The sequence below is a fragment of the Scophthalmus maximus genome, chromosome 2 (assembly GCF_022379125.1).
Source record: "Scophthalmus maximus strain ysfricsl-2021 chromosome 2, ASM2237912v1, whole genome shotgun sequence".
NCBI lineage: Eukaryota > Metazoa > Chordata > Actinopteri > Pleuronectiformes > Scophthalmidae > Scophthalmus > Scophthalmus maximus.
The window spans coordinates 25,903,752-25,931,257 of NC_061516.1; the positions used below are offsets into that span (position 1 = coordinate 25,903,752).

General features: G+C 44.8%; 1 protein-coding gene across 1 annotated transcript; it reads left to right on the forward strand.

The window, feature by feature from the left end:
* The first annotated feature begins 127 nt into the window (after window positions 1-127).
* LOC118300155 (F-BAR and double SH3 domains protein 2) lies at window positions 128-26,946 on the forward strand. The gene is made up of 20 exons (XM_035624304.2): window positions 128-496; window positions 3,090-3,187; window positions 6,639-6,684; window positions 11,057-11,133; window positions 11,552-11,696; window positions 12,990-13,123; window positions 15,493-15,547; window positions 15,631-15,759; window positions 15,851-15,973; window positions 17,082-17,177; window positions 18,793-18,909; window positions 19,976-20,074; window positions 20,856-21,008; window positions 21,166-21,300; window positions 22,093-22,176; window positions 22,299-22,482; window positions 22,597-22,829; window positions 23,692-23,905; window positions 23,991-24,055; window positions 24,711-26,946. The coding sequence occupies exons 1-20, from the start codon at window positions 476-478 to the stop codon at window positions 24,792-24,794; spliced, it is 2,292 nt and encodes a 763-aa protein (XP_035480197.1). The 5' UTR covers window positions 128-475; the 3' UTR covers window positions 24,795-26,946.
* The last annotated feature ends 560 nt before the right edge of the window (window positions 26,947-27,506 follow it).

Genomic DNA, 27,506 nt, shown 5'->3' on the forward strand with positions numbered 1-27,506 from the left:
CACGTACTAACGTTTGTTTTAGAGCCTCGAAAACACACGGGAGCTTTCAAGTGACCTCTGATGGAGCTAGTGTAACATGAAAAGGTCAAATTATTTAAAAACAACAACAAACAAACAAAGGTGAAACTGTTTTTTTTTTCTTTTTCGGCGCTTTTATTTTTGCGGAAGTAGTACTTTAACCGAGGCTCTTATTTTGGAGACGCTGACAGGAAGTGTGCGTGTGGTGTCACTGCGGTGGGCTCGACGTGACGTGTGTTTTCTGTGCCCCGGGGCCACAGGCTTTTTCATCGGGACTCACTCGGGACTCACTCGCTCCTCTGTCGGACTCACTCGCCATGGCCGCTTGATACGGGGCTGAAACACTCCCCCCCTCCTCCCCGTGTGTGTGTGTGTTGTTTTTTCATTCTTCTTCGACGTTTACACAAACTTTTTTCTCCAGATCAACTCTCGTGTCTTTGCATGTGCAGGGACGAGGATGCAACCTCCACCGAGAAAGGTGAGTTTTCTTTTCTCTTCTCCTCCTCTATAACTCGGTTGTAGCCTCCGAAGCTAACTGAACGTTACTTGTCTGGAAAACGTTCACGACGAACTGGTGCATAATTTAATGGCTTGACGCTTTTGTTGCCGGAGCTGAAACGGTTCACTTATAAGTTTTAATCTGTCAAATGTGCCTCACAAGTTTAACTTACTTTATGCAATTTCCCTTTAAAACACCCGCAAAGGAAGAAGAACTTGTTGAAAAAGAAAAGTGCCGCATTTTTTCTCTAAGGGAGAAAAGCCCCGTTAACGTACCGCGTTCCCCCGTCGGTCGTGCCTGCCAAACTACACCGGCGATTTATCCGTTTTAACCGTTGTCGCGCTCCACGGGGCGCGAGTCGTCCCCGAAAGTCCTCACGCAGTTCACGACATGAAGTCGCCGACGTGTTGTGTCACATCGGCGCACAAATGCGTTCGCCAGGCGCCACTGAAGCTCCAGTAAATATCACTTGTGTGCTCCGAGCACCGGTCCTGCTGCCGTCAGCGGCGCCGAGTCGAGCGGGTCGAGACTGCGCCAACCAGCGGGAATAAAGTTGCCATCCGACACGAATTAAATTCACTTTTGCGTGTTTTTTCCACGCCGATTCCGAGATTGGGTCTGGTTTGTCGTCGTGGGCATGACATTGAGTCACGATCTGTCGTTTAAGTGTGTTTGCCACCGCGGAACAGTGAACTCGTTGTTTTTTTCTTGATGGAGTTTGGTGCGTGTGTGCTTTTTTTTCTCGCAAAAGGGAAACGACTCAAAGATCGTCTTCAAAGATCGTCTTCAAAGATCGTCTTCAAAGAGTATGTGTAGGTTGAAATAACAAACTGAGCCAAAAAGTAAAATTGTGTTTTAGCGTTGTTTTTTTTTAGAAATAAACAAATCTCAGCGAAGTCTGGTCCTGTTCCAAAAAAAGAAAATGTTTCTGTGGGATCATATTTCAATAACATGGTTTCCTCCACACAGACAGTGGACTGTTTCTTCCCCAGTACGTTTCTTTTTTTGCAAATAGTGTGATATTAATGCCACTGTATTTTATGTTATGTTGTGTGTTTCTTTCTAAAGATGTTGTCATGGGCTCGTCCATACTTTTGTTGTTTTGGGTCATTTTGATTGTCTCAAGTCGTTCTTACAATCTGTGTTTGTATTCTTATTGGTGAGAAAACAGATTAAAAAGAAAGAAAGAAAAGCATCTTGAAGTTATAGCAGAGACTCAGAATCTTATCAGATCTAGACTGTATCCCTGGGTTGTGATGGACAAGCAGATCTCTTTGGTTTGCTCGTAACTTTTAAAAAGGCTGGAAATGGCCCAGTCCTAATCTCTGATTATTGATCGCTAATCTGGATCATAAAAGAAAACCAGGAACGACAACAAGTTTTCCCGTTTACAGCTGCTTCCAGTTGTCAGTAATTAGACCTGGTCTTTAAGATGAGGTGAGATAAGATAAACCTTATTGATCCACACACCGGGGGGAATTCACTTGTTGCAGCAGCAGCAGCAAGAGTTGAGGCAACAAGGGAAATATTACAAAATATGGCAAAATATACAATAAAAAAATTGAAAGGAAAAGACTATTTTAAAAAAGCACTTTGGACTTCATGATCTGTGGAGCTGCCGATGAGAGACCAGGGAGGTCGACTGACAGAGATGATGCTGATTCTAATGGATTTGAAATATCACAATATCACAAACACAAATACAACCAAACATATAGAACTTGAATGAAGAAAATAAAAACATAACTTATTCCAAGTAAAATGTAACACAATGTAATAGATGGACATTAGGGCAAGTAACGATTATTTCCTCGATTAATCGATTAGTTGTTTGGTTCATAAAATGGTGAAAAATGTCGATGGTGTTTCCCCAAAACCTCAAGACAATGTTTTGTTTTGTCCACACACCAACGATATTCAGTTCACTGTCACAGAGGAGCAAAGAAACCAGAAAATATTCACATTTAAGAAGCTGAAATCAGAGAATTTGTACCTTTTTTCCACAAAAACTACTTGAACCGATTAATCGATTATCAAAATAGTTGGCGATTCATTCAGTAGTCGATTACTAATCGATTAACTGTTGCAGCTCTAATGCACATTTTTTTCTTCATTGTTTATTCTGTACAATTAAAGATTTCATATCAGTAAACATAAGCGCTGATATGTCTGTGAAAGGCTCATATCGGCCGATATCATTGGCCAACCGTTATATATCGGTCGGACTCTAGTTGAAACAAGATAATTTTGCTTGAAAATGATGTGAAATAGTTGGCGATCAATGTTTCCTCTGACTTTCAGCTGTGATTATTTCATTTTAATCTGAGTAAGGACAAAAAGAGAAAAACACTTGTCGGTAACAAGACCGCTCCCCGCTCTTCATAATTAATCTAACGGCCAATTAGAAACCCTCAGAGGCCGATCGTCACCTGGTCCAGAGCCACCGAGTGATAACGAGCGCATCTCATTTTCACCAGCACCATCATCAACACGTGGCCTCTGGAGTCACCGGTAAAACCTCCGGGGGAATTTATTCTGCGGTTGTAATAATCCGTGTTTTCCTCTCTTTCAGGTCCGGGTCACCCAGGAGCTGAAACACACTCACGCGGAGCAGACGAGCAGATTACACATCAAACACCAGGCGGAGTGCGACCTGCTGGAGGACCTGAGGTGAGCAGCCGGAGGTCGAGCTGTCCGCTGGACGTGGCGTATTTGCCATAGCCTGGTGCCCAGATGAATTCTGGGAGATCATTTAAATTTCCTCTGCCAGACTCACGGTCTTGGTCTCTAATCCATCGGGAAGGGATTTTTCCCACCAGCAGAAAACTTGCCGGTCGAATTGCAACCGATTACCTGATAGTGGGCGGGGTTTATACTGTGACGCGGAGACAAAGCGACTTTTGTAACCAACCAAGATGGCTGCCGCCGCTGATGAACGAGCATTTGACTCAAAGTACCTGATATTTTCACATTTCTCCCACAAAAAACCGACAACACTGGTTCACAGACATTGTGGAATCATCATCACAGACATCACAGACGTCTCCTCTCTGCTCTGGTCTGTTGACGTGTTTGCGTCGCTCAACAGACGTCACATGATTCGTCTGCGTCTGTCGGTAACGCAAATGAACCAAGAGGTCCCAGACTAATACGCACTTGAGTATTAGTCTGGCTGTTGTATAAAGGCCGAGACACACCAAACCGACAGTGGTGAGCTCCCATCGTCCAACTCGTGGCGGTGTGGTCGAGATTGTCGGCCGTCTGTACTCGTCAATATGCTGCCGTTCTATCGGTGTCAGTTGATGAAAGCGATCACTCTGATTGGCTGTTCAGATTTAGCGAGTCGGAGCATGAGAAGAGAAACGGAAGTACGAAAAGAAGGCAATCGGAGAGGATCGAGAGGGTTCACACCCACCGTATACAAACTACCGCCCCCTGCTGGTGTGGAGAGTTATTTCCTCTCACGCACGCGCAGAACGTCGAAGTTGGCTGTTGATTTAGTCTTGGTGGAGTTCCGGGTACCATTTTATTTGCGAGACGTATGCGACGAGAGCAGACACAGCAGGCGGTCTTCTTGTCCTAATGCCTTTTATTGGAAAAAGAAGAAGAAACAAATCCTTCCTATCGTTCACGTACTCACGCTCTCCTCTCGGGCTCAGGAATAATTTAATCTATCAGTTAACACGTTTCAGACTAATTGTTTGTACGTTTCTGTCGTATGAAATATGGGCTTTTTGTGATAAAACCGTTTTTATACAACAGTTAAATAAAGGGCTGCACTTTGTTCATGCTCACATCCAGTTAGAAGCCAGACATGTTGGTGTGTGTGTCCGCCTTCCGTCGGAGGAAGTTTGTTTTTTCTGTGGCCCCTTTGATTATTTACAAGAGCGAATAAATACTTCTTCTTGCTGGAGTCCGAGTGTCATGTGATCATCTGAGGATACTTTGACGAGACTGTAAATCTAAAAAATGACGGGTTATTAGTCTTTAAATCGGAGGTTTGGGGCCGAGCAGAAACTGGCCGGAGAGACGGACGGACGGACGCGCGGCCATTTTAAAGGTTGAGGAGCCGAAAGGTTGCAACTGTGTGTTCAGCCTCGGTGTTGAGTTGAGTTGACAGCTCCCCACTTCCTGTCTGTGGTTGGTGGCGGAGCTCTGAAGCCTCCTAACAGCTGGAAGTTAAGGTCACGGCGATCTGCCAGATGTTCCGACGGCCCGGAATCGCTTGTCGTCGTGGGAGGCTCAGTAACGCTTCTATAAAAATTTGGCGGGGGGTCCGCTCCCCCCGTTTGAGAAATGATTCAGCAAACTGGAAGTTGCACTTGGTCGTCAGCAAAATCCCTGTCGAGGGAGAATGACAGGAAGTGAGAGCAGCGGGGGGGGGGTTGTTAGTGAGAGAGAGATCCTTGGATCTGTGGAGTAGGAGGAAGAGAGGGAAGCTCCCAGGAAGTTGGGCAGATTGTTTGGAGTCAGGCTGGTGAGTGGAAGTCGAGTCTGGACATGTTTAATGACTTAATGATGATTTGGCTGCAGTCACGTCTTTTCCCAGGGCGCTGACCTCCTTTCTTTTCTTAGACTTTGTTGCGTAGCAATTTCACGTGCGATGCAAATTCAGCCTCGTCCCTGTCGGCGTAAATAAATCGACCCTGGCACGAGTCGGAATGCCGTTGATTTCTCAACGCGTTATATTCACAAAACCAGCTGAACATTTTCAGCTATTTTAAAACTTAACCAGCGACATTTCTGTTGCTCTGTCAGCATCAATAAGACGCTTCTTTCTAATCTCTGAGGGAAGTCCGTCATCGACGAGGCGGTAAAATCAAATCCCTCAGCTTCTGCAACGACTTCCGTCAGACGTCATCATCAAAAATATCTTCATTAGACATCACAGGAAGATGGAAATGGGAGGGAAAATGTCAACGATGAGTTTGGACAGACCGCTGGTCTTTCCCTTCTGACTCACAGAAGAAGATACTTCACAACTAATACTCTCGATGAAGGAATTGGTATTATGCAGAGACGAGAACTGAAACTCTAAAACACATTAATACCAAGTCATCCTGTCACATTTGTATTAATATGCGTAACTGCTGCTGTTTCCTTATGTTCTGACACATCGAGCAAACAATTCCACCGTCTTATTGTTTTCGTGTTTTTTTTGCATCGTCGATGAAGGGAAGCAGAGCAAAACTATTCTAAAAAACATATTAGACAGTTTTTGTACCTGGTCACATGGTGACGCTATCACAGCAACTTTTGACTTTATGATTTTTCAGTTTATCCCTTTCCTCTTTCCGCTCCCGAAACTCCTGAAACGCCCCGTCAGTCGTCCTGACGATCCCGTGTTATCGTGATGTCACTATGTTACGGAGGTGTCTCAAACATTAGTCTAGCAGCTAGTCTGACACGCCCCCGACGAAGCCAGGTAAAGCGAGAGCGAGAGAAATTTCTACACGAGCTGAAAGCGGTTGACCAATCACAACAGAGGAGTGGAGCCAGCGGGACCAATCGGAGCAGTCTGGGCTTCAATGGGAGGGAGGGGCCTTAAAGAGACAGGAGCTAAAGACCAAGAGGTTGTGAAAGAGGAGCTGCAGGAAACTCACGTGTTCACTGAACATAAGAGCATGTGAACCTTTTCAAGCCATAACCCAAATTAAAATTATGAATCTCCTTTAAGGCTTTATGAGAGCACTCCTCGTTAAAACATTTATAACTCTAAATATGAGAGATCTCAACAAACAGTTTGACCTGTTCTCTAGTCATGCTTCACGTTTTTAAAAGGGGAACCAAAGCAGCGTGTTTGTATTAGGGAATTCTTGTGGTTTTTTTAAAAAACATAGCGACAAACCAGTTGCGAAACTTAAGTTTTCATCAAGTGTCAGCATGTTTTGCACGTTCCCCATATATAACCTTTTTTTAAATTCACAAGAGGATTGATAAAATCAGTTCAGATAAGAAAAGAAAACAGAAAATTAAAGTGTTGTTGTGTCGGTTTGAGGGGAAAAGCGGGTATTAACTGTACTGAAATAATAAGAAGTTTTGTCCTTAGATATTGGATACATTAATCTCTGTCATTTTCATTTCATATTGTTCATTGACTCTTTTTTCCCCTTCTCTTCAGGAGTTTTAGCCAGAAGAGGGCAGCTGTGGAGAGAGACTACGCCCAGGTAAGTGACCCTAAACTCTGCTTGTGGTCTTTTCTCACAGTGGGAATGATGCTCGTTAACATCGTCACGACGCTGCCTTGTCATTTGTGTTTCTAAAAATACCCCCCCAAAAATCTTTTACGATATTGTCCAAAGACACATTATGACAGTGGGGGCTGAGGATGTGGGCCCTAAGAAAACTCTTTGCTTCTCATGTGGTGAGATAAACTCATGAGTGGGAACCAGAGCCGCAGAGAAAAACACCACAACACAGAGAGGGAGAGTTATCCGCCGGCTTGTTTCCTCCTCGCTGTGTTGGTGTTTTTTTTTTAACCCACAGCTTCCTGAAGACACCAATCGCCGCTCTGACAATCCTCCTCCTCGGCTCTGTTCAGGTTTTTTGCAGCCCTGTGTGGAATGTCCACCACCGGTGTGAGGAGAGGGGGGAACGTCTGTAGTGATCCAACGGGCAAAACCTCACGGCTGTTTGCCCGTTGTGGGTCTGGACGGCCGAGTTATTCAGGTTGTGATGTCGACAATTTGACACGAGTCTGGATTGTTTTTGTTCTCTGAAGCTGCTTTGAACAAAGGTTGAGTATCGCCGCCCGTTGGTTTTGAAGCCTCGAGTTTTCGTATTCTGACCAGCGCCATGTTGGGTTTTCGTAACCAGACGTAGAATTGGGGGTGTGGTCCGACTGAGAGCCCACCTACACCTGCGACCATGCACCGATTGGACGGTACCAGCTGTCAATCCCGCTGTATCCACGCACCAATGCAGAGATTGAACCATAAAATGTTTGCTGACGTTATAAATCAAGTGAGAAGTAATTTTCTCATAGACAACCAGTGGACTCGCCCTCTGCTGGTCAGTGCAGAGAACACAGGCTTCAGGCACTATCGCATTTGCTTCATTTTCCCAACCCTGTCACTGCGTCCAATTTTAAAATACAGTCTTTGATGCCTCTACTGCCCCAGTGCATGCTGGGAGAGGTTCCAAACACACATATGAGAACTAATTGTCTTCATCCAAATCATTCAGGACTAATGAATTCGTCCTCAGTGAGAACAAGGTCGTTGCAGCTTGACGACAGAACGTGAGGCTGCGTTTAAGAACCTGGTCCTGACAGGTGACTCATGTAGGAGGCTCATAATTTACTGAAAAGTGGGAAAAAAGGTTTAAGTATCCAAGTATTTATGGTCTGGACTTTTCACCTTTAGCCAACGATTAGACAGATCAGATTAACTGAAGATGTAACTGGTAATATTTCTTTATGAAACACACATAGGAGTTTAATCATGCATCTTAAACTCATAACAGCACATGGAGAAAAATAAAGAAGCTTTGCACTCATTTTCTTAACGTAGACAACGTCTCTGACTCCTGCTGAAGAAAACCTCTGATACCTGTTTGTACATTATTGATGATGCTCGTCCGTGTCGCCGTGCGGAATAGATTTACATCGACAGAGAAACTCTAAACTCTGCAGACGAGAGACTCCCTTCTAAGGAGCAGTTATTTCATTGATCCAGCAGAATAATGCATCTGTAATTATTACCATCAGTGGAGCTGTGGTCCACTCCCTCTCAGGCTAATTCCCGATTGGCTGCGAAGTCCATTTAAAAATTGTGAACATGTGTCTGGCAGCTGCGTCGTCGCTGTGGTGATCAGCTGGTTCATGGGCCGACGAGGAGGAGGAAGAAGAGAATAAACGATGGAAAGGATCTTAGAAAAAATAATGTGCAAGTGTAATTCTTGGCTGTGGGACATTTTTTGGGATAAAATGATCACGTGAAAAATACTTGATAATCAGAATAATCGATTGTTGCAACCCAAAAATGAAGGAGATGTATTAATTGGGAGGTGTATGTGTGTGTGTGTGTGTGTGTGTGTGTGTGTGTGTGTGTGTGTGTGTGTGTGTGTGTGTGTGTGTGTGTGTGTGTGTGTGTGTGTGTGTGTGTGTGTGTGTGTGTGTGTGTGTGTGTGTGTGTGTGTGTGTGTGTGTGTGTGTGTGTGTGTGTGTGTGTGTGTGTCGTTACGTGATCAATTAGACACCCGCTGCCAATGGTTGAATCAAAGTGGGTCAGAGTGTCTCTGGACACTTCGTTCCCTTCAGTTACAAGCCCCTTCTCTTCTTCTTCCTCCCCTTCTTCTTCTTTTTTAAAATCTCTTCTCTCTCTGAGTCTCGTACACCTGCAAGCTGCTTTGGCCGTTAGCCGATTGCCATTCACATCACACCGTGCGATGAAAACGTCCTCCTCTGTGCGGCCCTTCCTCCGCCGTCTTCACCATTCAGGCGCGTCCGCTATGCTAGCACAGCCCCCCCCCCCCCCCCCCCGACACACACACACACACACACACACACACACACACACACACACACACACACACACACACACACACACACACACACACACACACACACACACACACACACACACTCTCTCTCTCTTGAGTTCCACAATGGTCGGGTTTGTCGCGGCTTTGAAGCTCTGGCACCAGCGACCCGGCGAGTTCAGCGCGACAGGGTCGTCTTTTACTCGGCGGACAGAGGGAGCCGCTTGTTGGGGGACGACAGAGCAAATCACTCGAGTGTCGCTTTGAAATTGGGAACATGAGGAGGAAATTCATCTTTTATGAGAAGCCAACATCATATTTCATTCCTCTGTAATGGACTTCTCAATCTGACCATGTGGTCATGTACGCTTATTATCCAAAGAGTCGTTTTAAGTTCCATAATTCTCACCAGATAAGAATTTATAGTTTTATAATCAACCTGCACAATAACTTCTGCATGAGAGGATTATTTTATCATTCATATTTAACTGATTACTACCAGATGCATCATCACTGCTCACAATCAGAAGTTAGAATCAGAGAGTTTTAATTGTGGTTTATTCCAAATCAATTTGGAACGTGACACATTCTGCTCATATTCAGGTTCATAATTTTAATCTGGGTTATCACTTGAAAAGGTTCACATGCTCTGATTTTCAGTGAGCACATCAGTTTCCTGCAGCTCCTCTTTCACAGCCTCCGTCTGAAGCACCTGTCTCGTTAAGGCCCCTCCCTCCCAATGAAGCCCAGTCTGCTCTGATTGGCCAGCTGGCTCCACTCTGTTGTGATTGGTCAACCGCTTCTAGCTCATGTAGGAAGTGTCGACCGCTGCTCTCGCTGTACCTCAGGGTGTCCCAGACTAGTCGCTAAGCGTTTCCTTATAATAATAATAATAATAATAATAATAATAAAAATAAATTTCATTCATAGAGCACTTTTCATTGCTAAAAGCAATCTATCAGTGCTATCTGGTTACTTCCTGTAATACGGTGACATCACCATCTTATGCCGAGTTCACGCTAGACGATTTTAAGGGGTTAGACTCTAAGTCGGGTTTCGCAAATCGGCACTAGATCGATATGTGAACTATCAGCGACGCGATCAAAGCGACTCGCCGTCCTCTGCCAAATATCTAGCAGGCTAAATATGTGTGTGTGTCGGCGTCTGCGCACCTCAGCCAATGACGGCGCAAGGCGACACGTCATTTTCTGCGTCACGTCTCGGATTTTTCGTGACAAAACGTACTTTGGAGACCAGAGGATTTTCTCCTTCTTTCCTTTACCGCTGGCTTTTTTTTTTCTTTTACTTTGCAGAACTTTGACATACACAAACAAATCTAACACTAGAGGAAAGAAAAAACAGAAAAAGCTGTATATGTCTCCGTGTCTTGATTTCGCTGTTGCAAACAAAATCATGTTCTACCCAGTACGACAGTTACATTCTGACAGTCAGTGGAAGCCTCTGTGAGTCTTGCTGCCTAGCAATATATTAACAGGAGATAAAATCGCAAGTCGACCCCAATTAGATCACATGTGCTAAAAAAGTACATTTCTTTGACGAGCCAGACACGTCGCCCCCCTGTTTTTGTTCTCCTGCTGTTGACTCGGTCCAACTATTTTGATCCTTCAAAGGTGAAGCTCACCGCTGGCCGAGGAGGAGCAACCTAATATATCTCCGAGGGCGAATGTGGTATGAATGAGTTACATTTTTCTCCCTGGAATAAAACCCTCCCTGGAATAAAACCCTGGAGAGTGTGCCGACCTCTAAACTGAGCTTGTGGCTCGCAGGTGAACGAGGCCACGCAGAGAAAAATCATAACTGACTGCCGCCAGAAAATAGGATTTTAAATGAGTTTGCCGTAAAAGAACAGTTGTTGTTTTCACTTTCTGTGCTTGAAAGGGAAGGGTGAAGCGTCTCCTCGTGGTTTATAGGACAAGGTCACGGGGGGTCACGGGTCTTCTGAGCGCGTCCTCTGTGAAGATGAGACACAGGAAATGTGTGTCGGTGTCAAAGGTGAAAGGTCACCGGGGCTCAGCTCTGTCTCCTCTTCTCTTCCAGGCGCTGCAGAAACTGGCCAATCAGTATCTGAAGAGGGAGTGGCCCGACAGTCCCACAGAGGAGCAGGAAGACCACAGGTGACGTCCACGACAGTCTAGATTTATTTTATTCTTACAGATCGATCTATCTATCTATCTCTACATTTATCTATCTCTCTCTCTCTCTCTCTCTCTCTATCTCTCTCTCTATATATATATATATATGTATATATATATATGTATATATATATACCTTTGTCTCTCTGTCGAACGATTAGTTTACGGGCAGAAAGATCATTTTCAACCATTTCCTGATTGCATGATCATTATTGTCATTTGTAAGCAAACATAAGAAAAAGGCCGTTGGTCAATTTGAGACAAAAAGAGGAAATACAATGTCTCAGTGTTGAAATCTCAAGAAATAGAACTTTCGCAAAAAAAAAAAAAGTATTTTTTCCCAGACTTTATATATATATATATATATTTATATATATATATTTGTGTGTGTTTGTTTTAGGAACATGTTCTGTGTGTGGAGGGCCTACCTGGAGGGCACAGTCCAGGTGACCCACTCAAGAATCGCCACCTGTGAGAACTACAAGGTCCAGGTTGCTGAGCCGACCAAGACGGCCCGGCTGCAGAAGGAGCAGCAGCTGAGGAAGGTAACGCGTCTGGATCTCACCGCTCCGCTCGGGTTTCACTCACTGAGACGTAACTCAGAGAGTGTGTGTGTGTGTGTGTGTGTGTGTGTGTGTGTGTGTGTGTGTGTGTGTGTGTGTGTGTGTGTGTGTGTGTGTGTGTGTGTGTGTGTGTGTGTGTGTGTGTGTGTGTGTGTGTGTGTGTGTGTGTGTGTGTGTGTGTGTGTGTGTGTGTGTGTGTGTGTGTGTGTGTGTGTGTGTGTGTGTGTGTGTGTGTGGCCTCGTTGTTCCAGTCGGGGGCAATTGATTATGAAACATGATGTTTCCACTGTGAGGAATTTCACAGTCGAGGAAGAATCATCTTAGTTCTCTCTACACATCTTAAGTTGACATTAATGTGCAGACATGTTTCTTAATACCAATATATCTGCAACATCAGCCGATATATGGACTTGGACGAATTATCAGTCAGTCTCTTAACTGCACTAGATATGATTTCAGGTCATTTACTTTCTGTTAATCAGCAGCCAATCACAAGCACTGATGAGATAAGATAAGAGTTTCCTCTATTTGTCCCACAACGGGGACATTCAGGTGTTTACATCAGCAAAGCAAAAATACAATAAAAAAAGCAATAAGGTACATAACAAGAATTTGTCTTCATGTAGAATCCTTATTTTATGATCGTGACATATATATTTGTTTAGATTTTTAGCGTTGTTTTTAACTGTGTGATGTACTAATTAATTAAAAACTCGTTGTGCACCAACCAGGAGCAGCACTTTTATTATCATACTGTACAATACACTGACAATAAATACTTTCTATTCTATTTTATTCTATTCTATTCAAAATCATCATGAATAGAAGTTAAGGAAACGTTGACGTTCACTTTCCAATGTGCAATTAAGATTATTATTATCTGTAGTAATACTAATATCCGACATGTTCTTTGTCCTCTGTTCAGTGTCACTTCCAACGGGATTTATTACTGATAAAAATGTTGTGATAAACAATATTACATTTGAGATCAAAAGTCACAGCAACTGTTGACTTATCATTTACCATCAGCTCAGTATCACGGTACGTCTGAGCCCTGACTCCACCTCTGGTTTCCACCGCCATCGGCCCACAGTGCCGCTCTTGTTCACCGTCACACTTTAGAAGATGCTCATTGTACAGTAGCTCCTGTGTAACACACACACACACACACAGTTATGACATCACTCGTGTGCTGCAGATATGATCGAGTGGTTTCAGCGCAGTATTCCTAATTTGCCTACATGTAAATGTCTTCCCGTGTTTTTCCGTCCCCAGTGCGTTGAGCAGCTGACGGCGGCGCAGGCCGAGCTGCAGGAGTCGGTGAAGGAGCTGACGAAGAGCAGGAAGAAATACCAGGAGGCCGAGACGATGGCGCAGGCAGTGAGAGAGAAGGCCGAGCTGGACGCCAAGTACGATCCCCAGTCACTCCTCTTGTCCCGTGTTGCATTGTGGGGGATGTTATCATGTGTTTTATTTTTGTGTGTGGAAACATCAGAAATGAGTGAAACGTGAACAAGAAATGCAAAAAGGAAAAGTAAATTTGCTGTTTGTTTGAACCGTTGTTCCAAAACACAGAGATTTTTCTGCAAATTTGAACTTCAGCGAAGCCGTGGACATAAAAAGTAACTCCGCATCAGAGGAGTTACTGATTATTATTTTGTCAAATCAGTTAATAAAGCAGCTTGAATACTGATCAGTTGATTTCTTGCTGCCTACTACTGATCTGTAAACAAACAACTACGGGTGAAAATATTTGATAAGTCATTATTCGTCTGACAGAAAATTAACCAGCATCTCGTTTATTTAAAGGCAAAGTTTCAAACTTTTAATGTTTCTAGCGAATCGTATGCGAGGATCTGTTGCTTTTCCTTGTCGGAAATTAATACTGAACTGAATATTTATGTGCTTTGGACTTTTAGGGTCAAACAAAACAAGCATCGTCTTGAGATTTTGTGGTGGAAGCATTGTCATATTTCCTGGCTGTTCTGGTTCCACACATTATTTTTGTGAATGCTGGAAGCACCCAGTCCCTCTTCTCCTTCCACATTTTTCATACTAGAAACTTTCGTTCCAACATCAAAACATTCCGCTCAATTAGACCAATCGCGGCTTGTGCTCAACTATTTCATAACTTCCATACTTTCCGAAATATTCAACGTTTTTCCTCGATCCTTCTGGTGATTTCACATTAACTTCCCTTTTCCCACTTTTCCTCCTCTTCATTGTCCTTCGTCCAAATTCAAGCCAGCGATCCCGTTTGGCGTCAGACTCTCAAAAAAAGGTTCCTTCTCCCTCGTTGGAGCATCCGGATTATATAAATATGCAAATGTGTTTCACCTCAAAAGACGAACAGGACGAAAAAAGTCCATTCTCAATGTTTGTGTGTTCGCGGCTTCGTGTTCTCACGTCGCACTTGTTGCAACAGGACTCGTTTCCCAACGAGTTGCGTTGTTTCTACTTTCATCTTAGGTTTGAGTTGAGCAAAGAGAAACTTTCCCACTTTGTTGCAGACGGATGTGAAAACAGACCGTGGCGTGAAGAAAACAGACGTTTGAGCTCATGCAGATTAACTGATCGTAAAAAACAAAACGGATACCGTTCAGATTCTGTTGTTGCTGGTTTTGAGGGAGATAGTTCTTTTCTCCCTGTCGACCTCGACCCTGTCCTCCTGGCTCCACGCGAGCAGCACGTTGACTCACCGCATTGCAGACATTTTTCTGATCGTCAGGAAAGTTTTATTACAGAGGCCAGACGCAGCTCTGTGATGTTTTCTCTTTGAGCAGCTGGATCGGCACAGCGATTCTAATACTGCAAATACTAGTGACTGGCACACACACACACACACACACACACACACACACACACACACACACACACACACACACGGGTAAATACATAAACTTAGAGCTGCAAAAGTGAATTGATACTAATTGAGGAAAACGTCAAAATTCTCTGATTTCAGCTTCTTAAATGTGAATATGTTCTGGTTTCTTTGCTCCTCTGTGACAGTGAACGGAATATCTATCGATCGACACTCAGTTGACACTGACCGATTAATAGAGAAAATAATGGACAGCTTATTCGATGATGAAAATAATGGTTAGTTGCAGCCCTGGATCATTTAATCTCTCTTGTTGTACCTGCACAGAGTTGTTTTTATAGTTGTACACATCTCCTGTTGGCACACTTCCTGCACGTGTGTCGCAGCTGTACGTGTCCCCATGTCCATAAGGGCGTTTACGTGTGCGTACAGTAAGCGACCGGGATACTCAGGGAAACCAGGTCACCGGGGCTGAATCAGAATGTTTTTACCTGGTGGCTGTAGATCAGACTTCTTGACTTTAGTTTTCTCTTTTTGTTTGTGTGTCTGAGATGAAGACGGATAGAGAAGCTGTTCTTTTTAACCTCACTGAGCAAAAGTTTAACAACTAGTCAAACGTTCAGCAGTGAAAACAGACAAACTGTTTGTCGACTTCTGGTCGGAGACAAACATTTCCTCTAAATCGAGATGGTATATTCTTCATTATATGCAAAAAGCTTTTACTCAGCAATTGTGATTTTTACTTTTCCATGTTAAACCTGTTTGTTATTAAGTTTGATTCATGGGGATTAAACAATAGAAATGGACAGTTATTAGTGGGTTTGTTTGTTGGCATCTGCTGCCCACATGCAAAACGACAACTGGAAGAAATATCACACTTCTCATATGTTTTTAATCTGGTTGTTATCAGGTCGAAGAATGTCAGACAAATGTCCTTTTGTCTCTTCTCCTGTTCAGGTCCAAGTTAAGTCTCTTCCAGTCCAGGTCCAGTCTGCAGAGGGCAAGTGTGAAGGTACGAGATCTTCACATCCCAAAATCATCCTGGAGCCGTCGTCAGTCGTCAGCAGCAACGTGACCTATTTGTGTTTTTTCCAGCTCAAAGCCAAGCGGAGCGAGTGTAACTCCAAAGCCACTCACGCCAGAAACGACTACCTTCTCACGTTAGCGGCCGCTAACGCTCACCAGCAGCGCTTCTACGACACGGACCTTGTGGACTGCATCAAGGTGAGGACGCCGCCGCGTCTCTCACCACGCGGGACAAAGACGTTCGCCGGCTGGAAAACCCCAAAGTCAACGTTTCTGTCGTTGTGTGCAGGTGTTGGACGGCAGGATCTACGAGCAGGTGAAAGATTACCTGGCGTCTCTGTGTGAGACGGAGCTGGAGACGTACCAGGCCGTGCACGACACCTTCAGCCAGCTCCTGAGCAGCTCCAATGGGGTGAGTGTCAAACCGACTGGACCGTAACTACCTCACGCACTAATGTCCTTTTATCAGTAGACGCGTACATCTGTGCTAGAAATCTGTTTGTCACCTCGTCCAAGGAGGTTATGTTTTCATCTGCAGGATTACGCAAAAAACTACTCAACTTAATTTCCATGAAATTTTGTAGAGGGTTGGGAGAAGGACCCACGGAAGAATTCATAAGATTTTGGAGAGGATCTCTTTTTTTTTCTGGATTTTTACAAATGTCTTTAAAGGAGACTTTTGTTCCCCGCTCGTGTGTGTTGTAGGTTTTTTTGTGGATGTAAAAGTTCTGCAAAGTTAAAAAGCCCAAAGTATTTGATTGGGTTTGTTTAAGATGATACTAATCAATAATTATATCCCTGATTCCTATTAATGGGTTCAGTGGTATCACTCGGTGTCTTTGTAAATGTCAGAGGAGAGGATCTCCTCTGCCTCACCGACTAATAATTAATTGAAATGGTTTGAGTTACGCTCCTCGGTTACATGCTCCTGAGCCGCCGGCCTCTTTCGCTGTGTTGTGTTCAGGGTCATCAAGTCGCTCTGTCGCGTTCAGGGTCGTCCTGTCGCTCTGACGCGCTCTGGGTCGTCCTGTCGCTCTGACGCGTTCGGGTCATCCTGTCGCTCTGTCGCGTTCGGGGTCGCCCTGTCGCCGTCGGGGTCGTCCTGTCGCTCTGGCGCGTTCGGGGTCGTCCTGTTGCGTTCGGGGTAGTCCTGTTGCGTTCAGGGTCGTCCTGTTGCGTTCGGGGTCGTCCTGTCGCTCTGACGCGTTTGTGGTCGTCCTGTCGCTTTGTGGAGCTGCAGTGGAGAGAGGGAAGGAGAAGCAGTGACTTTCAGCAGAGCTCATATTTCAGCCCATGTTCTTCCTGTCAGTTCAAATCCCCTGAAACAGAACTTACGTGTCAGTGTGCCGACTGTGGGACGTCCCACTCAGATCTTTATTTTTAATCAACTCCATCATCTAGTCGGCTTCGCACGAAACCACCGATGGTCTGATGTGACAGATCTTCTCAGATTATGTTTTGCTAGTGTAATTTTTCCTTCTTGACCCTAAAACTTAAATATGTTCTTCATCATCCTGTAGGTGCTGCAGGAGTTTCACCAGCAGCTGTTTGCTCAGAAGAACGCCGTGTTCCAACAAGCCCCCGACTTCCTGTACCAGCCCATCGACTCGGATACGGTAAATAAATCCTAATCTTTCATGTTTCCATTTATTTATTTCTGAATGCATAAAATATGAAATGTTGACGATACCAGCTCGGTCTGTCGTCTCGTCCCGGACATCGTTTCAACAGGGACGTCCATATCTTTGGTGATACATATCAGATTTAATAATGCAGCAGACACTGTTTTACAAACATTTTCATGATGATTATTTTGGAAAATGTCGGGGAAATTAGATGAACCTTCCCCCGAAGCCCAGCTCTTAATTTGTACTTGTTGTTTACTACTCACGTAGTTTTGGTTTTTGAGGGTAGATATATATTTACTGTATATATTATTAAAAATCCCAGAGACCCTTGACCAAGCAGCATCAGAGTAATATCAGGAAATGAGCTCATACTCAACAACAGGACGTGAACTTTGACCAGTTTGCACACAAACAGTATTTGCTCTTATCTGGAGGGTTTTCCGTTTACAGTCATAATAAAATAGTCAAATCATATTTCACACTGACGTCGTGCAGCCTCCCTTCGTTCCCATGACACTGGCACTGACGTCCTCCGGCCATGTACGAGAACATGAACATGGATGACGTGACGTAAGGATAATTCCGTGGTAACAACTTTCCAGAAAATCTGTCACTTTATTACATTTTTTTATTTAATGGAATCATCATTTTTCACCTGTAGCTGAAGCGACATGTTTCTCTCTCCTGCCGCGGTCGAATCCATCTGCTCCTCACTAAATACTTTGGATTATTAAAATTGGTAGTTTTCTGTGTGACAATAACCGACGCCCCTCAGATAATAATCCAACGGGGAGTCATGGGCGCTAATTCAAGTGTAATCTGTTCTGCACCTGCTCATGAAACCATAACTGCCTTTTTCATGGGCTCAAATCTATTTCAGACAGTTTTCCACCCACAAAAAAACATAAACTTTAGTCAAAAAATATTTTATTGTCAGCCTCGGTGTCTTAAAGGCCGATAATAAAATATTTTTAGTCCCAGTGATGATATTAATGGCTGCCGTACGTGGATGTAACATAATGTCACACACACGCGTCTTTTTCCGAGGCGCACCGACTCGCGGTCACTCCGCTCTCCGCCGGGCAACACTGGACAATTTGTTCAAACTGCAAAAACGCCAGCGTTGTTTTCGTTGGAAGTCAAACAAGCAGCCGCCTGTTCCTAAAGAAAACATGAGCGGTGGAGAGGCGAGCCTCCTCCCTCCCCCCTCCCTCCATCCCTCCGTACCTCTCGCTCCAGACGGAGGGATCCGGTGAAGGAATCGAGCTGAACGGGGAGGGAGGGGCAGGAGGTGGTGGGCCGGGCCCTGTGAACGGCCCATCTGTGAAAAGGAGGCTTTGTGAGTGGGCCTCATCGGAGTGCACGGACCTCCACACCCAAAACACACACACACACACACACACACACACACACACACACACACACACACACACACTCTGCTGGAGTCATGTGGAAACATCTTAACTCCAAGTGTAAGAGATGTGCTTTAATCCTAAAGTTGTTGTTGTTGTCCTGCTTGTGAAGTATTGGTTCTTTTCTCACAGCAGGCATCTGTTTTTAGAAGTGTAATTTTCAATGAGAATAAAAAAAAACTTGTGTGCAGGTGATGCAGCTGCAGAAGGAGAGCGGGACGTCGGAGGAGCACAGTCTGGACAAGGAGGCGAGGAAATGGGCGAGTCGCGTGGCCCGAGAGTACAAGAGCATCATCCACACACAGAGGGTGAGAGCATGACACGCACGAGGGATCAGTGGGTTCTACTCAGTATCAGACGCTGGTGGTTTGCGCAGGTCGTCCTGCAGCACGTCCAGAAAGTGAAACTGAAGAAAAAAAAGGCTGGTTTCTACAAAAGGACACAAATTCAAAGCAGATCTCAAAATCCACCGTGAAACTACCTGGAGAAAACACAAGTCGAAGGTTTTAGAACCTCGCTGTGGATCTGTGGTGTAAAACATCTTAAACACGTTGCGAGTGCAGGACTGTTTAAAATATCTTTAATCTGATCTTCTGCAGGAAACTTTCTCTTAGCGTCTCTCAGCTGCTCGTCTCCAAAACCCGACGGCTGTTTGTTCAGCAAACAACGTTTGCCCGTCTCTGATTTTCAAACCGTAGAACAAACAACAATCAGTACAAACCTGTCGGGCCATGAATCAGTTTATTATTATTTTATTGAACTGTGTTAAATCAATTGGTGTGTGTGTGTATCGAAAACTTTTGGCCAATTATTTAACCCTGAGATGCCTCAGAATACATTGATGTGTTCATGTTAATGAGAGTTGCTGTAGTATTACTGTAAGGTTGCAGAGTTGAGCTACATGTTAACAACTAACACGTGTCTGTTTGTCACCGAACCGGAATTTTGGTCTTTTATTGTAAAGCACCAAGGTTTAATGATAATCACAATAAAAAACCTGCAGATCATAAACTTCAACCAGCGCGTGTGAAGAAGACGATGAAGCAATAAAACATGGCTGAAGAGTTCATCACCACCACATCACATCAAATCCTCCAGCGTGTGCGTGTGCGTGTGTGAGTGTGTGAGTGCGTGCGTGCGTGTGTGTGAAGGAGAAGATGAAGCAACGTCACACACACACACACCAGCATCAAACCGGTCTGTTAAAAGAAACCAGGAAATGAGTCGCGTCTCGATCAGACATCTTCAGTCAACAGCTGTTTGTTGGACAGTTTCCATCCGATGCTCTTTAAAAAAAAAAACTAAAGAAAACTGTGGATGAATTGTTGTTGTAAGTAACTGAGTGTTTTCCTCACCCCGTGATTGGCTCGTCAGGCGCTGGAGGATTATGGGACGCAGGAGTCGTCGGAGCAAAACAACAGTGAGCTGGAGACGAAGATGGAGGTCGCCAGGCAGAGTCTTCGGAGGGCAGAGGTAACGCGCGTGCGTGATTGATTAGTCAAAGTGGCCCCAGTGCTCCACCTACTGGTTAAAAAGCTGAAATGACACCTCAGGGTCTAAAAATCCCAGTGGAGAGCTGCTGCAAGAACCAGCTGATTAACTGATGGGAAGATTAATCTGCAGATATTTAATCATTTGACTCTGACGAACTTCGACCAAACAATTGAAACTGTCTGAGGAGTTTCAGCTCAGATCGACTCTGGTGACGTTCGTTTGCAGTGTGAAAGCTGAACGGACCAATCACAAGTGTTTTTAGTTTGAATTCAAAACCTGAACTACTAATAAATCCATCTGTCGACTGCTCAGGAGGAAATCTGTCACAGCTGTCGGTCCAAATGGTCCGTCGTGATGATGTGAAGTGATGAACTGTTTCCTCCAGGTTGTCTTTAAAAACCAAAACAAAATCATCATCTTAAGGTTTCAGTCTCGACTAATAAAGCTCATCATCAGTTATTTCTTCATGAACAAGCCTCTCCCAAAAGCTTCCAATCGGAGGCGGAACAATAAACTTCGAAAATCGGCCAAATAGTTTAGTCCCGAAAAGTTTGACTCAATCAAAACTAACTGACTTGGGGGTGAAGGACTTTTAAGCTGCTTTTCGTGCTGAACTTCTCCAGAGGACGTCCACAAATGTTGCTCCGGACATTCTCCAGGGTTTCTCCTGACAGGCCCCCGAGTAGAAGTCTTTGTCAGTGCCCCTTCACATCCCCTCGGTTTCCCTCGGTTTGCTCATTCTTTTCTTCTGCGTGTGCAGACGGTGAAGGTGAAGGCAGAGGCTCGTCTGGACCTGCTGCGGCAGGCGGGGGTCGCCGTGGAGACGTGGCTGAAGAGCGCCATGAACCAGGTGATGGAGGAGCTGGAGAACGACCGCTGGAACAACCTCAGCACCCACGATCCTTCGCTCTCTGTAAGACCCACACGCCACTCGTGCATATGTGCTAAAATGAGTAATTAGTATTCACAGTCTTAATTGTCTACATGTCAGGAAGTAGCAATCCAGCAGAGAGTTAATCCACAGGTCTGTTGGGGTCGGGTGTTTTGTGACGCGTGTTGTGTTCCTGCAGGGGACGGCAGATCTGGAGCGGGAGGACGAGGAGGAGATGGAGGACAGCGGTGAAGTGTTGGACGACAGCAGCTCCAGTCCGTCCAGCACCTTGAAGAACTATCCCCTCACCTGCAAAGTGCTCTACTCCTACAAGGTGCCGGCCGAGACCATCTGTTCACCTGCCGCACGTCGTCTGCGTAGAAACTGTCGAGCTGCAACAATACGTCAATCAGAACAAACTGAATCTGAAAACTGTTTTCAGTATCGGTTGTTTGAGTCATTTTAAAGTGAAAATACGACACATTTGAAACAATCTTCTGCTTTTCTTAGTCTTAGATTATAATAAACTTGACATTTTTTAAAATTTGCTTGCTGGTTTGACAAAACAGAATATTTAACGACACCTTGTTGCAATCTAAATTATTGCGATCTGCATTTTGCATTGTTTCCTGATGTTTAGTAGAACAAATGATTGATCAATCGAGAAAACCGTCAGCAAATGAATCAATAATAGAACAAGGTTGTCAAATTGTCCCTGATAATGTTTCAAAAGCAACTTAACAGACTTTTGTAATGAGTCATAGTGAGTTGACAGTTGATGTGTTGTTTTGGTTCACGCTCACTGAAGAGACATGTTTCCCTCAGAAGCCAGTAGAGAGAAAACATTGAGTTCAAAGCAGATATTCCTGGCGTCTGGATCGTCAAAGAGGCAGTGAGCGAATTTGGAGAAGGAGTGTTTGTGGTTGATTATTTGACTTCCCTGGTCGGGGCTCTAACCTGCTCCATAACTGTTCACCAACGAGTTCACCATTTCCACTTAAAGATGACGTCATGTTTGGCCGATTGTGTTTTTCCGTTGCCCCCAAGTGGTAAAATCAGTTACTTCTTTTTCACGTTATTTTATTTCTAACAAACGAACTGACTCGACTTGTTCGTGTGTTTTCAGGCGTCTCAGCCTGATGAACTGACCATCGAGGAGCAGGAAATCCTGGAGGTCATCGATGACGGAGACATGGAGGACTGGCTCAAGGTCGAACCACATCTCTCCTTATCTCACCGCTTGAGCTTGTTGTGCTCTTCCCACCACCACCATCATCATCATCATCATCATCATCATCATCATCATCAGTGTTTTTCCGCCTTCGTCTCCAGGCCAGAAACCGCAGCGGACAGATCGGCTACGTCCCGGAGAAATACCTGCAGCTGCCGTCGTCCAACAGCCTGCTGAGCATGCTGCAGTCTCTGGCCGCGCTGGACGCCCGCTCGCACTCCTCCAGCAACTCCACCGAACCCGAGACCGAGCTGCCGACCGCCTCCGTCAACGGAGACTCCAGCGGTGAGCGAAGCTTCCGCTAAGCGAACGCTCGTGCGGCCGTATAGGAAACGTTTTGTCGCATCTTCAACGTGGAACATTCCCCCCCCCCCCCCCCGTCCCCCGTCTTTGTTGCAGTGTCGTTCGCGAAGGCGCTGTACGACTACGCGGGACAGACAGGGGACGAGCTGTCGTTCCCCGAAGGCGCCATCATCCGCATCCTGAGCAGAGAGACGCACGAGGACGACGGCTTCTGGGAGGGAGAGTTCAACGGCGTCGTGGGCGTCTTCCCCGCGGTTCTGGTGGAGGACCTCACGGGCGGTGGCGGGGGCGGCGGCAGCGAGAACGGAGACGGACAGAGAGACGCCCAGGTACGTTGATGCTCGACGAATATCTTGCCATCGCTGTAAATTTAAACATGAGTATTGGGTTTTATACACAATTTCTGAATATTTATCTGAAGAACTAATAAACATATCTGTGAGAAATTGATGTTGAAGTTTGTATGACATACCTACGTCCTGATGTCATCACCTGCGTATGAATGAACTGGTTCTATTCCATCAGCTTGGTCCCAATCAGAATTAAACAGTGTGAAAGTTTCCTCAGACCACGGTCCGATCCAATGGAACGAAATGTAAAAACGAAGAACGAAAAAGAACCGTCAAATTGACAACACACGTCCGTCTAGAAACCAATCAGTCGAGTCTCAGGGAAACGCAGCCCACGTAGGTGATGACGACAGGACGTAGGTTTGTCATCTGAGGTTTTTTGCTCTCGCAAAAATGCAATGTGAAACCAGAACTAACCAGATCCAATGTAAACAATGTAACAAAAAAAATTGCCGCAGTGTGTAATTTTTGTAATCTTCTGGTGGCAAAGATGCCGCCATCTTTACACCAACACGACGTAGAAACATGGAGACTCACACGGAGGTCGGGTCCACCTCATGTGACTATATTTAACTCATTCAGAGTTGATTACACATATGTGAACACATAGTTATGGACAATATATTCAATTTCTGTGAATAAGTTCTTCTACATATTACACACTGTAGCTTTAAACGTCATATTGACGTTTACCAGAAGTCTTTTACAGACTGTGACAAAACACTGGGAAGTGAAACAGAACATGTGCAGACAGTTAGAAACTTTGTTAAATGAAATATCCTCCTGTCCGTTTGGTATTCTAACTATACATTCATGCCGTCTTGTGTGTGTTGCGTTCAAGGCCTCCCCGTCCCCCTTGGCGCAGTGCGACCGCTCCCCTCGCAGTCCCTTCCAGCCGGGGCCCCTCCACAGCAGCCCCCTGCAGACGCCCACCGTGTCCTCCCCTCTGGCGAGCCCCTGCAGCGCCACCGCCTCTCCCATTGGCCGACCGCCCGCCTATCACAACGGACACCACAGGCCGCCGCCAGCGCCGCACAACAAGAGCCCCTTTCAGAGTAAGAATCCGCCGGTCGGTCTTCAGTGAAGTAGTCGGAGCGTGTCGTCCCAACTGTCGGTGACGGTCATTTGTGTCCTCTTCAGGTCCAGTACAAGGTTCCACACAACCGCCCAAATACCCAGAGAGCGGATCAGGAACCATCCGACCCGTGAGTAAACCAGGGTTCACTTAGTCCGCTTCAGGTCGACGAGTCAACCTCCAGGTTCAGTCAAACTCTTTTATTTTGAGTCCATTGTTTAGTCGATTAAAACTCGGGGACGTTTTAGTCTCATTCTCTTATTTTAGTCAAAGAAAAAAACATGAATGATTCAGTCTTCTTTCAGTTGATAAAGTCATGGAGACATTATTCTTGTTTCAAACGAGAAGCCAAGAAGTCAAACATCAAACAAGCGGCTTTCAAATGAGATTTCACCCAACTGATTATAGGAGAAAATAAAATGTCAATAAGCCTCAAAATGCCTGGTGTTCTGGAGAATGTGGCTTTGCAGAGATTGTTTCTGGCCTGACGTCGATGATTTCAGCAAAACATCCGGATGTGAAACACAAACGTATAGTGAAGTCTGGAAAAAATGGAACAACATTTGGAGAATCCGGAGCAATTTAACTTTTACAATACGAGCCTGAGATTATAGTTTTCCGAGGGAATCATCCTCTGGGGACGATGAACATCGGTACAGAATTTCATGCAAATGTATCAAACATTTGTCGCGTTATTTGTTTTCCGTCCCTGGAGCCTCGACAGTCGCGCGCTCTTCTTCAGGCTGTAAAAGAGGCCGTTGTTTTCTGAAATGTGATGTGTCCAGGTCCGCGCTGCTCCTCCGCCCCCGAAGCAGCATCCTCGTGGGCAGGTGAAGCGGCGGGAGGAGGTGGAGATCACGCTGGTGTGAGGTCGGCGCCCGGGTGGTGACGGCGACGGCTCCGTTCAACAACCAGCCGGGATCCGAGCGCACTCCCACAGGAAACTGTTCCTGCTCTGACATTAGATCATGTTGCTCTTTTGTTTCACCTGCCACCAGATCAACAGTGACTTTGTTGCTGCCGCAACACAAGGTGCAACACATTGTGGACGGTAACGTACATAGACAGGAAACTTAGACCCCGCCCCCCTGAAGACGCCCGTCGGCCGGGAGACGCCCTTCCCCTCCGCCCTCACAGGCTGCGGAGGAACACTGTGCCTTTCGTGTTTCGCTTCTTCTCCTTGTTCAGTTTTCCCCGTTTCTCCCAGGGTTTTGTCAACGTTGCGTTGAGCGAAATTCTTCCTGTCGAGTTACTTGCGCGAGAACACAAAGATTAACGCGCGTGAACGCGAATTCTTATCGATGTTGTAGGAACGATGTCACACGTCACCCACGATCTCACAGGTCTTTCCCTCTTTATTCCCATGAAGCTGTTTCTATGCAACAGGTGTTAATGTTCGGCCTCGTGTTGTGAACACGTCGCCGTTCATACGCAAACCAAAAGTGCGGCCGTCTCCGCGCTCGATGGAAGCGCCAGCGGCAGGCGAGGCTGGTCCTCGCCGCCGACACACGGACGGCAACAAGCGGCTACGCAAACAAGGGAAAAGTGGCAATTTTAGTCGAGCGACCGTCGTCGTCGTCAGTAGAGGAGAATCTCCTAGGAAACGTTTGATCAAAAAGGAGTAATAAGCATTTTGACAGTTCGTGCTTCGAACCCCCTGCTCCTTGTCTGTTCTTTGCACCGAGCGCGAGGAAGCGCCTGAGCGTTCAAAAGGGGCGGTAAGCGATTTCAATCCAATACACTTTGTTGATCAAGTTCAGCGAATATCTCATCGCGGTCCGCTGATTCAAAACAAAAAAAAAAATGGTGCAGACCGCACCACACAACACTGTGTGTTCAGTCTGTAAACATCACGCGTTGACACCTTAAGAGACGTGCTAGCCACGGGCGCTACGACTGCGCTCAGGGGTTTTGGCCCCGTGGTGAGGGGCAGGAAGCGGTTTTGGAGAGAGCTTGTTTCTCTCTTTGTTGTTGTTGTGATGTTGCTGCTCTGTCCAGGCGACTATTAGCAGGAAACGTGTTTTGCTTCAGAATCGCTCGCCGCCCCTTTAAGGGAGCGACGTAGTTCGACAGTAAATACCTAGTCTGACTCTTCTTTTTTTCCCCTCTTGTGCTGTAATAAATAAAGACCTAGAAAGTGTTATTATGACTCAGTGAAGTTTGACTGGTCCGTCGAGGAGCAGGTCGCAGTCGGTGACGGTTGAACACTGTGCAGTCTAACAAACACGCCTTTATTTCTTAAGGAGGAAACCATCCCGAGCTGCTAGCTAGTCCGATAAAAAGAATAAGAAAAGAAAAAATGTAAAAAATCTATACTGTCATAGTGAAGCACTTTTTGCCGTCTTCTTATTCCTCTTCAGTATTTGTGGATGCTTCGTTGTTTTGTTCAATATTTCTCGTGTGCCGTTTTTTGTTTACCTGATATATTGGTATGAATACGTTTATCGGCTCTCGCGTTATTTAGCCTTTAATAGCCCTCGTAGTGTCTTCGGTTGAGACGTGACCCTCTGATCGTATTGTTTTTGAAATATTAATAGTTTACAGAGAGCTTGGAGATGGATATCTGTACAAACAATAGCACAGCTTTTGTTTTTGTTTGTGTTTTTTTGTTGTTTCTTATAGAATTAGGATAAAAACCTATAAGAGCGTAGTGGGGCTGGATCAGAGGAAGAGAGAGAGATATCCGTCAGCCGCGTCGCTGTGTTCCCGTTGATCTCCTTGAGATCTGAATGACATCAAACTTATTTTTGAAGTTTGCATTTACCCTGTTGTATTAACAAAAAAATTAAAATTAAAAATACATTTTTAAAAAAAGGAGATCTTTTCACAACAAGAGAAGTTGTTTTTTGTTTAACTTGCTACTGGTCCTGGTTCCACGCTAAGTCTGACGCTGAACTGTCAGTGACGCTGAACTGTCAGTGACGAACTGCCTTGTCGAGTGTCATTTACACACCGGTGGATGTTTAACTGTATTTATTGTGTACAAATAAATGTGAAATAAAGATAGCTTACCTGAAACAAGCAAGACTCTGTTGTCTTTGCTTTTTGATGAACTGTTCTTTTTTCTCAGCAGTTGAAATACATTTTTCTAAATTCGACGTGAGAGGATGATATGTCAAGATTCAAGATGTTTATTTTTTATAAAAGTATAATCGAGTGAGAGAGTTGGTTTCAGGAAAAATAAGTAATAAAAGACAGAACAGCAATAATGATAATATTTATATAATAATTTGACTATTATATAAATGTGTATGTGTAATTGTGTGTATTTATGTATGCGTTTATGTTTATGTGTGCATGTAAATATACTAATATTTATAAATAAATGAATATATATAGATATATAAATAATATAAAGTAAATATAACATTTCTATGTACTATAATTTTAGGTTTGCATATATTTCTCTTTTTGGTTGGAGCAACTTAGACAAAAAACTTGTATATAATTAAGTAATAATAATACTCAATAATACGTACAAATACATAAGAACAAATACATTCTAACAGTAAAGACTGAATATTATACTCTCATTGTGCCTTGAATATTTAAATAGATAGATGAATTACATCGCCTTGATT

Bases quoted from the DNA above. Each gene is read 5' to 3' on its own strand.
- LOC118300155 (XM_035624304.2), top strand. From the start codon at position 476: ATGCAACCTCCACCGAGAAAG. The intron at 11,697-12,989 runs GTAACGCGTCTG...TTCCGTCCCCAG, and splicing joins AGGAGCAGCAGCTGAGGAAG to TGCGTTGAGCAGCTGACGGC. The intron at 22,830-23,691 runs GTACGTTGATGC...GTTGCGTTCAAG, and splicing joins ACGGACAGAGAGACGCCCAG to GCCTCCCCGTCCCCCTTGGC.